Source organism: Phasianus colchicus, chromosome Z (genome assembly GCF_987193195.1).
Source record: "Phasianus colchicus chromosome Z, bPhaCol1.hap1.1, whole genome shotgun sequence".
Classification (NCBI taxonomy): domain Eukaryota; kingdom Metazoa; phylum Chordata; class Aves; order Galliformes; family Phasianidae; genus Phasianus; species Phasianus colchicus.
The window spans coordinates 54,469,419-54,483,300 of NC_143476.1; the positions used below are offsets into that span (position 1 = coordinate 54,469,419).

The 13,882-nt window shown below is 35.5% G+C and overlaps 1 protein-coding gene across 7 annotated transcripts in view; it reads left to right on the forward strand.

Moving 5' to 3' along the window:
- Window positions 1-13,882, forward strand: part of PRUNE2 (prune homolog 2 with BCH domain) — a 138,406-nt gene that overhangs the window by 68,746 nt on the left and 55,778 nt on the right. For all 7 annotated transcript variants that reach the window (XM_090130806.1, XM_090130807.1, XM_090130808.1 and 4 more), the window contains one exon: window positions 13,535-13,693. In XM_090130806.1, the coding sequence (XP_089986932.1) occupies window positions 13,535-13,693 (159 nt within the window). The remainder of the gene's footprint in view (window positions 1-13,534; window positions 13,694-13,882) is intronic.

Sequence of the window (13,882 nt, forward strand, 5' to 3'; positions counted from 1 at the left end):
ACTGAGCTGATGGCTGAACTTCCAAAGTTATGCCAGAGAGGAAGACCACCTTTCTCTTACAACACAATAATGCCAGGAACCATACCAATTTGAAGACTATGGAGAATATTGCCAATTTTGACTGCACTGTTCTACCACACCCACTTTACTGTCTGGATTTGAGACCTCCTGACTTCCATCTGTTCAGGCCGATGAAAGATGGACTGCGTAGGTGACATTTTCCCTGTAATGATGCTGTCGTAGCAGCTGCAAAACAGTGGGTCACCTCCACTGGTGCAGTTTTTCACAAGCTCGTCATGTAGTCTCTTGTTTGTCACTGGCAAAAATGTTAATGGTGGAGACTATACTGAAAAATAGTGCTTTGTAGCTGAGATTGCTATATCAGTATTATTGAGCTCTTTGTATCTAGTTTCTATGGAAATAAATAGGAGACATTACTTTTGGAGTGATTTATGTACTAGGAATTCTGCTTTGTGCCTTCTCTTAATGCTCTGCAATGGATGATCTTGCACAGTATAGCACAGGTGAATCCCTTGTGTCATTCCTTATGACCAATGCACAGTTTGAAAGAAGTGTGGATGCTTTTTGGAGTCCATGCTTTCTTATTTACATTATGTTATTTTCAAAAATATTTTTAGAAAAGAAATGAGGCTCTGAATATACAGACATCAGTCTCATAAAAGTAATTGCACTGACAGCATTCTAAAAATGATCTGGTAGGATAGAAAGCCTTAGCTATGGGCCTAATTAGTAAGGTGTTTGTATGGAGGTTGTTTTTTTTTTTATTATTTCTGTGGATTTTTTGATTTCCCAGACTTCAAAAAGTTCTGAATACATTTGAATTACAATCTGTTTCTAAGCATATAAGCATTTTCATTGCCATATCTGTACTTAATTTACTTAAATGTTGAGGGAACACAAATTTAACGTTGTATTCAAAACCTTAGTCTTAAAACAATTTTTCAACATGCTACTGTGAAGTTACTGAGCAACAGTATATAATTCTTTAAGTAGCTACTAGCTTCCTTTGAGAAACTTTTGCTTTGATATTGCTAATTAGTACTTATTTCTTTCCCTCCTGTGTTAGATGCTTCAGACAATACATGACTGCATTCATGAAGTGGAGGTTAATAAAGGATTTTAAGGCATTACAGCCATGCATGGCATGCCAATGTTTAACTCACATATGTGCTGTGAATTTGCTATGTATTTATTGAGTTTGTTATTAATTTTTTAGAGTATAACTTAAGTTTGTATTTAAATATATTTATCCACTTTATTGCATCACTGTACAATTTGGCTGTCCCTTCATTGAGGTAACTAAGCATTGGACATGGAGAGATTAGGCTTGGTTAGGGATTCTAGTGCCTTAACTACTTTTTTTAATTTGCAGCCCTTTTTAGTTTACTACACCAAATTTATGGCCCTAATGTATTATTTTTCTTTAGTTAAAAAAAAAAAAAAAAGTGATTTTTTTTTCTTCTTACGCTGTCTTAGATATGATTCTTTCTAAACGCTGAACATTCCTTTTAACTATCAAGTAAAATTTGAACCGTATTAAATGTTCTTCAGCTGCTTTGGGCCCTGAGGGCGAATGTCTGTTAAGCTAGATTTGCATGCCAGTGTCAGCAGAGTCATGATCCTCTGCCTGAGGGTGGTTAACCCTGAATTGTATTCAGGGCGCTGCCTTGCCTTGTATCTCAGTTTTCACTTCTACTCATCCACAGAGAGAGCAAAGCATGACTTTATGAAACACATAACCTCAGTCAAGCATGTCTGCTGGGGAACTAGTTTTTGTGTGCCCGTAGTCGTCCAAAATCTGTATTAAATACAACTCGTACTTGGAAACTTAAATCATTTAAGCAGTAAAATGTGCTGTCTTACCTACTGCAAATGTAAAACAGAGGCATGGGTGCCGCTGTTTAACTACCGCCCAGTGTAACCGTGTGTCTTCTGAGACGCATCTGCAAATAACTTTGTTTTATCCTGGTTTTGCATGCGTTGATAATGACTTCTTTTATCTCTTGTGAAGGAACTGACTGTTTAACAAATGAGTTGCTAAAGGCATTTCGCTTGCATAACTGTAAGTTCGTATTAGAAGAATCCTTAGGAAAACTTAAGTGATTTACAAGAAAATGAATTGCTATTCACATTTGTAAGCAAACTTGTTTGGCTTTTCTTTTTTTTTCTTCCCACTTTTTCTTTTTCTTTTTCTTTTTCTTTTCTTTCTTTTTTTTTTTTTTTTTTTTTTTTTGTGTGTGTGTGTGTGTGTGTGTGTGTCAAAATTCAGTGTACTCAGTTCATCAGTATTTGATGATCTCTGTTCAGTTCCTAGTTACTGTTTAGAAACAGCCATTGCAAGTGAGACTAAAGGTGGCTCCACTGAAAACACAGAGCTCCATCTGTTTCTTCACTTGTCTTGGAAAAAGATGTTTGGCTTCCTCAGCATAGAGATGAACTGAATGAGCTTGGAAAGCAGGCTGCTCTTGCCTCTAGTTGTCTCCCAAATGTAGACTACTTAACAAGGTAACATGGACATTTCATGGTTAAGCAAGGTGCTAGAGATTTAGTATGCAGAGCAAACTTGACAATCAGAACAATTCAAAATTCTTTTCTGCAATTTTTATACTTATAGCGGGGAACTTCGACTCCATGGAAGGACATTTTACTAAACATGGGTACCTGGAAGATCGCGAGAAGATTGTTCATGTAGGGAACTGGTGTGGAGAATACTTAAAGGTATATTATTGGCCCAAATCCCTTGACCTCAGTGAGAAACTTTCTGGCTTTTTACATTCTGGATTTGCCTATTTGTTCAAACTTCTAGAATGAACACTTAATGGTCATTAGAACTATCTCAACTTTTGGATATCAAGAGATTCAGCTGGATTGGAGCATTTCAAAGCACATTGTCTCTGCTGCCCAAATGAAAACATGAACACTGAACCAATGTTAAAAGCAAAATAAAGACAATAAAAGCAAAATAAAGGTGCAATCAAAGAGTATTTTGCTTCAACAGGAAACTGTGTTTGTAATTAGATTGATTTGGGGCAACAACAAAGACCAATAAAAAGTTAAAACTAAATACTTGAAACCATTTCTGTTGTGACAGCTGCGAATACAGTTGTGATAGGAAAGAGTGAGAAATAGAAATTGGGAACACAGCTCATGAATGGCAGTAAAGGAAGTAAAAATTAATATATAAGCTTGCAATTTGCAGAGCTGGAGAATGAAAATTTAGGAATAAATAATACTTTGGAGTAAGGATATTAAATGAAAGAAGAACATTATTTGAGAATAAAGTTTTGGAGTAAAAAAAACAAGAAAGGAAACAGAACTTGTTTAGAAAAGCTAAAAAAAAAAAAAAAAAGAGGGAACTAGAAGAAACAGAGGGCTTCAGCAATTGCTTGAAATTAATAAAAAATCAAAACTGAAAGAGCTTAGAATATAACAAAAGCACCAGACCTGAATCTTCCAGAAATTATTCTTTTGAATTTATTATCACTGGATCATTTTCAAAGTAGAGTTTTTAATGGAGAGAAAAGGTTTGTGTCCTGCAGAAATCTGAATGTTTGGATGGACTTAAATCAGTAATATCTTGCTAATTTATTTGCCTTTCTATGTAAATAATTCTTACTGCTGTTTCGCTCTAAGTAACTGTGTTTTACTCATATAGTTAGACTGTGAAATACATAAATTAGCAAAGTAAATGTGATGAAATAAATAAAAAAAATCAGTAACTTGGCACTTAACATTGCCTTTTAATCTCAGAACAATTTAAAAAAGATTTAAGGTCCATTTGCATGGAAGGACTCCATCTGTATTACTTCATTGCTGTGTAATAAACATTCAAATTGAAAGAAAATATTTTGTAGCAGATTTTTTTTTTAATACAGACAAACTAATCATATTACTTCAAATAACATTCCATTTTAGAAGAAGTTAACGCTGAGAAATAATATTATATCCAAAAGTTTCTTCAGTTCCTTCTTCTTTTGGCAGCAAGCTTTTGAGTCTCATCTGAAAGATTTTTGTTGTTTTTACAGTCAACTCTAGATTAAAAAACAGTGGTGTTAAGTGCAAGTAACACAAAGTGATTTGTTTAGATTGCCATACTGGAGGAAAAGCTGCAGATTTCCTTCTACTTCCTGTCAACAGAAGAGCTTTTTTATTTCCCCTAGCAGATAGAATTAAGGAGGAAGGAATAAGGTGTCAGAGGTACAGTGAACTAGAATTCTGTGGGGCACCCTGAGAATGTCATGTTGAGGCACTGGCTGGCTGCTCTATCTGGATTGCAATTGGAAGTCTCACAGCACTTTTCTCACCTTTAGCAAGAAGGAGTTGGCTTCCATTGTATGAAAACAAGCACCTAATGTGTTCAGGACCAGCAATGCTATATTATTTCTAAATATGCTCTTGGCTGAGGAGCGGATGATTTATTAACTTGAGTGAAAGTAATTTTCAGTGATTAAAAGGAAGTTATTTTCAGTTACGGCCACAAACAATATGTAGAGCAGATAAAACAGAAATTGTATAATTTTTCAGGCTGTGATAGTATCCATTTACAATATTACTTTCTTCTTGCAACTGGAAAATTTTTACATTATGTCTTGTTCTGCTGTCTCCAAGAAAAAGATGAGAGGACTCTCTCTTTCATCCCTCTGTAGTACCCAGAACAAAGGGATACAGCACTTTTTGTCAGACAAAACTATACATTTATGGGAAAATGGCAATAAAATACTATTATTGTTATGATGAAGCAAGTCTCCATATAAAACTGAAGCTGTAAGTATTAAAAGCACCCAAAAGAAGAGTTCAGGATTTTTGTTTGCCTTGGCTTTTTTTTTCCCTCTTGATTATATCTTTAGGAAGAATTAACATTTTGATACAACATTTGTTCATGGATTTGCAGTGGTTAAATCAATAGTTAATGAGGTTCATCGTATAATTTGAGCTTCTAGTTTGTTTATGCTAGACCAACTTTATCCATACTCCAAACAAATTATCTCTTATAATCACCAGCCTGAAGATAAATCTCTAAATGTTTTTCTGATGATAGTGCTGTGGTTGGCAGGTGTTAGAAGTGCCTCCCAGGGACAAAGATTGAAGATGGGCTTGTTCTCACAAATCCTTCAGGCGAGGTTGTTTAGCTTTCTATCCTGTCATCTGCAGAGGAGCCTTGTATGGTGCCCTGCTAATGAAATCTAATAGGCAAAGGTCATATATCTTTATGAAGAAAAATTCAAAGCTGGTGAGTGATAAATGTGCTCCATGGGGTTCAGTGGACGATGTTCAGCAATAAAATCCATGTTTAAACAGTGTTTCAAACTGCTTGTCATATCTCTTTTTTGTGCCTTAACTACTTTTATAGCAGTTCTCATTACCAGTGGTGGAATTAGATAAATACAGAAATAGTTCAATATGAATGCAAAGTTGTCTATGTAATTAAATAAATAGGTAGATACTTTACTGGGTAATTGTAATTGAGTATGCAGAGCATAATAAATAAGATGATTTACATAAAAGTACATGGCAGTATTGTCTCCGAAAATTGAATTATTGTATGAAATATCAATCTTGTGATAGAACCATACTAGGTAGCATGAAAGATGTGAAAATGTTGGTGGTTCTAGAGTGAGACCCTTGTAAATCAAATTTACTTGTAAATCAAAAATATCTCTGTCATGTCAAAATAAAATCAATAAATAAAAAGGAATGGAAACAAAGGTATAAAATTGGAGATAAAAGTTTTAAAGAATTCAAGTCAGCCCCTTTAAGAAATTACTCTAGATCTGAAGTTAGAAGGAATTAAATAAACCAGATATTGTTTAATCACTGCTGTTTTTGGAGAAGTTATCAGTTCATTTGCTATAGTTATACTGCTGAGCTATGAGACAGTTCAATAAATCAACTCAGGCTTGATGGATTCTAAAAACCATTGCAATGAGTGAGTGGAAGAGGAAAGAAATCTCTTAGTATTCCCTCTTTGACAAAAGGGTATGCAAAGAGCCTGAATGGATGAATGGTTGATTAATTCTGCCAGAAATTTTCTTGACAGCCAGAAATGTGTTTTTGTTACCATGTTTGCATGGGAGCTTTTTGTAAGGTATGAATTATGGCATACAAATTTACACCTGAGGCTTATCTGGGTAAAATGGACTGCTCATGGTCAGTATATAGATGCTCATGATGTTTTGTCTTATGTTTAATTCATCACTCTAGCAAGTCAGCCTTTTGCTTGTTACCACTTGCTAATCAGTCAAAAGTGAAATCAAATAAATATTGTATGTGATTAAAGGAGCCTTGTCACTGAAGTGGTAGGTTGTGTTTTGTTCAGTATTTTTAATTGTTTTACAAGCTGTGGAAAAATCAGAAGAGATTCCTAAGCTAGGATGACAAAGAACTATAAAACTAAGGAGAATAAGAAATATATGCTACAACCACCATGGTCTGTTGATTAGTGAGACATAAAAATGCCATTTCTTTTTTTCCTTTTTTTTTTCATCTTATAAGTTTCTGAGGGGAGTAATGTATTACACTGCATATTCATTACTTTAACATTTTTCTTCATTTTGTGTGAATTTTTAAAATATTTTGTATAGGTGATGTTTTATTATGATATGTGAGCAGAATCTCAGAATTCCTTTCTTTACCCTGTGGCTACCTATACCTGTGCTTTCTAAATAGGAAACTTCACTGTACATGCAGTTAGCATAAGAAAAATATGTTCATACTTAGTTTATCCTTCAAAGTGGCCTGGAGAGAGTACATTTTGGCATAGTGAAATCCATTTACCAGTAGTTCCCTCCTTGCAGCAAAGGTTGTATTGCTATGATGGCAAGATCATCCCTTTAATTATATTATACAATCTGACTTTAGAAGACATACTTGAAAGAAGTGGTGGCATTTAGGCATCTAAATTTGAAAATTAAACCTGTATGTTTTGCTGTATTTTGCACTCCAAAATACTTAGTGCCCTTCAATTGAAAAAAAAAAAAAAGCTTAAAAATGATAGTTTTATTTTTGTCAGTCACAATTTTCCAATTAGAGAATATACTCATTACCAGTGAGAGAAATTATAAACTTTGAATTTGGGAATAAGCAAGGGTCTTCACTGTTAGCTCACTAGACCAGATGATGAACATTCATTCTTTAATTCCTGTATATTGTTTATTTTTTTGCTTTTTGATTTAACAGTTGCACACACAACAGTATGCACCCTGACACCAATGCTTATTTATATTAAGTATTTGATGTTTATATCAGGCACTTTCTCAGAACATCTCAAGCACTTCTGACCTGTTTTGTTCTGTTAGCATATGTGCACATGCACAAGAAGGCATAACAAAACTAGTTTTAGACTGCTGAGGTTGTGGGAGGTTGTTTTGCTTATGGTTAAGAATTGGCATGCCTTTCGCTGAGGGTAGAATTCCAGTTCTTGCTTTTGTTAGTGATCCTCTCTGATCACTTCTGAGCACCATTTGCTGGTGCTCCAGAGGGAAGGTGAATGTTCTAAACCGAACAGGACATTGTGATGTCCTTCTGACACAAGCTATTGTAATTTCTTATGACATGTGGAGACATGGTACCCTGGCTGTTAAATTCAAAACTGTTTTAGCAAGCTGAAAATGTGTAATAAAGATTACACAATAATAAAGAATATAAAAGAAGGTTGGCTGATTACCTGAGCAGCTTTTTTTTTTTATTTTATTTAAAATATTACTTTTTTAAAATTTTGTTTATTAGAGTGGTCAAGCCTGAATTTGAAGATTTTCACTTGTTTAAAGCGCGAGGAAAAGTTGTTTAGTTGCAATCTTATTTCACAAAGATCATTGCTAAGAAATGCTAACTGAAAGTATATCAAAGGTGTAGAAAAGGCAGTCGGGCCTGGAAGTGGCTAAACACAGTTAAATGATCATGCTTTGTTCAGTGAATCTTTTTATAGATGAATTCTTCTTTCTTTGCTTTATTTTTTGAGTTGTTCTGTCTTTGATTAAGATGATTGAAACTTTAAAAACAGAGCTTTTACCTACGGTAAGAGGGGAGTGAGATCAATGGTGAACGTCTTGATCATGTATTCTGTGGAGTGTTTCACAGTGCGGTACTTCCTGGTTACATTTCCTATTAAGTTCAGGAAGCTTGAAGCTTAACATCAGTTGTAATAGGGGACATGTAGGACATGGTTGTGCAAGCTTGCAGGTAACCATTCTCCCCCTCTTCAGTTAGGGATTGATACCTTTTTTCTCTCTGGAAAATTTAGGCAGCAGCCCTAAAAGGAAAGTGCTAGAAACTGACAGCAGAGTTGGTTGCTACTTTTGTTCTTTTCAGAAGATTGGTAAATCGTGGTATGGCAGAGCTGTCATTTCGTAGACTGAAATGCAGAGCAGATAAGTGGATCCTTTTCTTACAGGAAAGATAAATTCTGTGTAATGTATTTAACCAGTGGTGTTGATACAAAGAATAGGTTAAACAGTAAATAATCTATTGTAGTCATATAAGAACTATTCTGTTTATACTGTTTTCTGCTTTTAGCAACCTTACCTGGAAACCTCTATGCAAAATTGAGTTTGTTTTGCTTGTTGTTTTGTTTTTTGTTTTCTTTAATTTTTATTTTACGTGGGGGCTTCTAGTAATTAGCTGGATTTACAACAAATGGCACACAGACTGTTAGCTCTGCATGTGTGCCATAACATTGGTGTTTACCCTATTATATTGCAATTTAAGTATGTCATAAAGTTTTATCAGTGATCACACAGAAACAAACTGGGATACAACAGTACTGACCATGAAATATTAAGAAAATACAGTGTTTAGCAGTGTATATTGACTTCTGGATAGTGATAGTTGTTTTGGATGTGAAAACTGTAATGGGTTGCAGTGATATTCCTCATTTATATTTTGTGATGGCTGGGTATTTTTAGCAAATGAGTTGTCAGCAGAAAGGCTTCATTAGACCCATCAGGGTATCTGCCCATGAATAACGAATCCCAAACTGTACTGACAGTTTCCTTGAGCCAAAATGATGGAGCATCTCTGACAAAAGCCATATTGTGCTCTCCATGTGAGGAGTGTGAAGAACAAAAGAGACAGTTTGTTCTTAATTTGATCAGGTTAATATTGACACAGTTAGCTCAAAAGAATCGGAAGTGTGTGTAATGTACATTTACAGTGATGACTTGGGTAATTGACTGTTGGCTTCATATATCAGAAAGTGTAGAAAGGGAGAAATTACCAATTCTCTTTGAGTATTTTTCAGAGACTTTGCTTCTTTTTGAGGCCTGCCCAGGTTTGCACAAATTTTAGCTATTCAGTTAAGTTTCTGTAAGAAAACTGAGTTTCAGAGAAATAAGTTCCAGCATACAGCCTGCATAAAGTTTGTAACGCATTTCACAACAGAAATGCATAATAACTGAATTGGTTGTGTTGCAAAATACATCAAAAGTTCATTGATTTGTTGAGCTTTCATATTCTGTTTGCCTGAATGATTAAAAAACAAAATAAAACAAGTTATTTTAGAATGGTCCCCATGTTCTTAGCACAGTATAAACTTTAAAAGTGGATTAGAGAAAGCAAATGCATGGTTTTATTACAATTGCTAAGATACTCAATTTCTCCAATATCCACACTGCTGTTCACTATATTGCCAGTGCATTTGTAAAATACATTTAATATCAGTTATTATCTATTTCATGTAAAGTACATTTCAAGTATACTTGCAGTCCATTTTTTTTATAGAAGGGTATTTGGAGGACATTACAACTAATAATGCTTATATATATATTGTTTACCTACTGTACACTGCAAATACGAATTAATATTTAAACCAAAACATGCAAATAAAGAAAGGAAAAGTAGTATAAAATGAATAATTTGACCTTTGTCGTGCTTTGACTACCTTGCAGTGCATTTCCTATTACGCAAATTCATCAACACTGTATTTTACAGTGCTTGTAATTGTTTTGGGATGTAACAGCTTTTTCATTCATTTTTGAAGGAGATGTTTTATCTTCTGTTAGTGTTTATAATGCATACAACATTCTGCTTGTTTACTTAGCAAATTTGTGGAAGATTCCATATGTCTATTATATCTTTCAATTTACAGTCTTTGGTAATTATATGTAAGAATTTCTTGTTCATGAAAGTCTGTTTGAAGATTTCAGTGCTTGTGAGGGTCTTGTTTGAATTGTGTTGGTAGCAATACTTCAGAAGATTAAAAATTATGGAAATGTGGAGGTGGAACTACAATAAGTATTAAAAATTGATCAGTACTATTTAATATTGCTAATAAAGCTACCTTTGCTTAAAAAAAATATTGTTTAGATATTTTGATTCATAATCAATCAGAAAAATTGAGTCACAGTGCTGTAAGATGTGTAATTCGATCTTGATTTTATTAATAGCTTAGGCAACAACATCTTCCAAAAAATTTACTTTTTGACCCATTATTTTAATGAGTTCTGTTCACCATTCTTTTCATTTGTGGACACACATTGAATTAATAAATTCTGATAAATATTTATTGTTGGTTACTAAAATGCCTATGTTTGGGAAATTTTAGTAACTTATATTCTCAGGTATTATCTGAATGTTAGTAAATGTTTATGCAATAGGGTGATAAGCTTACATATTTGTCATGATGCTGCAGAATAAAAGCAGTTTTGGGTTTCATAGCTCTGCTGAATAATGAAAATTTTGTAAGACAGTTGTCTGTGGTGTAAGATTCATTGTATAAGGTAACAAATTAGTTGTGATGACTTAATTCGGCTCGACTTGGCCTATGCTTTGGTACACTTTAATGACATCCTCAGTATTAATGCTGATTTTATGTCACTGTAAAACTTCCCTTTCCATCTTAGATTTTTAAATCCATAGGTAATCTGCGTGTTTTGTTTAAAGACTTTGTGTGTAATGTTAGCACAGTTAAACTCTTTCCTGTGCTGCTCTGAGTGTTTTACAGTAGGCAGCGCTAGTCCATTATGAAAAAGAAAGAGAAGCAGACTTGGTTAGGTATCTTTAAAATACTGTTTTCTAGAGCTAATGTTTTTAGGAGAGAATGCTATAGCCTTATGTCCCTTTATGTTATGGGAACCCTGAAAGATGTAGCACTGAACTGGCAGTGGTCTTAATACAGCATATTGGGCATATCCTGGCTGCAGAAGGGATTTCTCTCTTTTAGTCACTAGACCTTTTGCAAGGGTGGCTCCCAAAGTAATGCCTCCTTTTTATGTCATTTTTATCATGTTCGCCCACAACATAAGAGGCAGATGTTGGTGGTATGGCAGTAAAGGTTGAACCTTCCCCCTAATATTCAACCACATTTTATTGCCACGTGACATATGACAGCAGAAGAAACAGTCTGATAAAATGGTGTGTGATGTGGAAGTGCGTCTGAACCAAAGGTGTGTCACTGAATTCCTTCATGCATTAAAAATGGCACACATTCATTGATGCTTACTGAATGTTTATGGATACCAACAATGGATGTGAACACAGTCTGGCAGTGGGTGGGCAGAAATAATCCCAGGCAGTGTTTCTTTCATGAAGTTTCCTCTTCAGTCAGTTGATTTTAGCAGAAAATGTTTAATCCCTTGCATTTTCAATCAATTCAAGCAATATAGAAATAGTTTAGAAGCTAAAGGATAATGAGGCTAGAAGGCTGAATGTTTATTAAACCTGTCATTTATTTACCATGTTTACAGTAGTGAACACCTTGTAGAATGAATCTGCAATTGGACTATGAGCTTCCTTTTTGTACCCAGCTGGGTGTGAGTGAAGAGCTGAGACATGTGGTTGGACATTCAAACCTTATTCACCATAATTCTTCACTGTATCTCCCTATTCAGAATTTATGTGTGAATGTCCACCAGTAAACTGTTAGCTGACTTCTGCATGGTTTTAATGTAGAACAAGTTATTGTTCTACATGTTGCAAACATCAAAGCAGAATTTCATTTCTAATCTAGGAAGCAATCTACTTCCAAAGCTCTTGACAGAAAGGTTTTTTTTTTAAGTTCAACTTATAGGGGCAGGAGAGGCATTTTGTGGACACATTTGAGCAGATTAATAAATAGTATTTGTATTTATCTAACCAAAACAGTAATTTATCAGGTAGGAGACAGATGCAAGGGAATAATACGCCAATCTGCATATACAGTTGTTTTGTATTTATGATGAACTGCTGTTTATTCAGGGCCAGTGTAGCTTGGCAGCATCACAACTATTGTAGCATATGACACTGTGTTTAACTTGAAGATAAAAAAAAAATTCTCAAATACAAATAGGAACATAAGGGAGAAAATAAAGTTTCTGGTAATTTCTTCACAGAACTGATGACTGAAGAGGGACATTTGCTCTTCATGTGTTATGGCCCCAAGTCAGAAAAAGAATGGATAACATACACTGCAAAGTCTAGCTAATTCTACATTGCACTAGTCTAAGAGGAATGATGCTTGAGCTGGGAATGAGGCAGATGACTCAATGAAGTGCATCTACACCAATGCACACAGCATGGGCAACAAGCAGGAGGAGCTGGAAGTGATTGTGCAGCAGGCTATCTATGACCTAGTTACTATTACCGAAACATGATGGGACCACTCCCATGACTGGAGTGCTGTGATGTTTGGCTATAAGCTCTTAAGAGAGGATAGACAAAGGAAGAAGGGTGGTGGTGTGGCTCTTTATATTACAGAGTGTTTTGATGTTGAAGAATTGGGAATCATAAAGTTGAGCGTCTATGGATAAGGACTGGGAGAGAGGCCAAACCACCTAATCAGGGTGCAGTGAAGGATGAGGCATTCTATGAGCAGCTTGCAGAAGATGCACAATCGCCAGCACTGGGAGACTTCATGGGAGACTTCAACTTCCCTGATATATGTTGGAAGTATAATACAGCAGAGAGGAAGCAGTCCAAGAAGTTTCTAGAGTGTGTGGAAGACAGCCTCCTTACACAGCTGGTATGAGAGACTACCAGGTGTGATGCCCTGCTAGACCTGCTCTTCAGTGATGAAACTGCTGAGGGGGCTGGAGCATATGAGGAGCGGCTGAGGGAGCTGGGATTGTTTAGTCTGGAGAAGAGGAGGCTCAGGGGAGACCTTGTTGCACACTACAACTTTCTGAAAGGAGTTTGTGATGAGGAGGCGTGTGGCCTCTTCTCCAAGGCAACACACAGGACCCAAGGAAATGGTTGCAAGTTGTACCAGAGGAGATTTAGATTAGACATAAGGAAGAACTTTTTCTCTCAGAGAGTGGTCAGGCACTGGAATGGCCTGCCCAGGGAGGTGGTGGAGTTGCCGTCTCTGGCAGTGTTCAAGAGGCATCTGGATGAGGAGCTACAAGATATGGTTTATATGGTAGAAATGGTAATGGGGGAATGGTTGGACTAGATGATCTTGTAGGTCCTTTCCAACCTTGTGATTCTATGATTCTATGACTAGAGCCACTGTTGTGTATTAGTGTTTCTGATTATTTTCACCACAGATTTGGATGGAAAGAGTAAGAAAAATGCACTGACCTCTAAATTTCTTACCTTATTTCAGGACTGCCTGTTACACAGGAACCTCATTGGTGATCTGAAAGCATTCATATATAAATATGGGTTTGATGTACTTGTCATTTTGGCCAACTCTTTGTCAGATGAGGAGCAAACAAAACGGCAAATTGCAGTATACTCGGAAAACTTAGAGCTAGGCAATCAAGTAAGTACCTGGAAAAATAATTTAGAAGTATTTTTCTTGGAAAATAGTGTTTTTTTAAAAAAGTATATGCAAAAGTTTAAAAACTAGGTGGATACAAGAAGGAACTACAGTTGGCTGGCAAAGGAATAGCAATTTGAAATGACCGCATTATTAATGTGATGTGAAATGCAAGATTGTGTTATACATGAT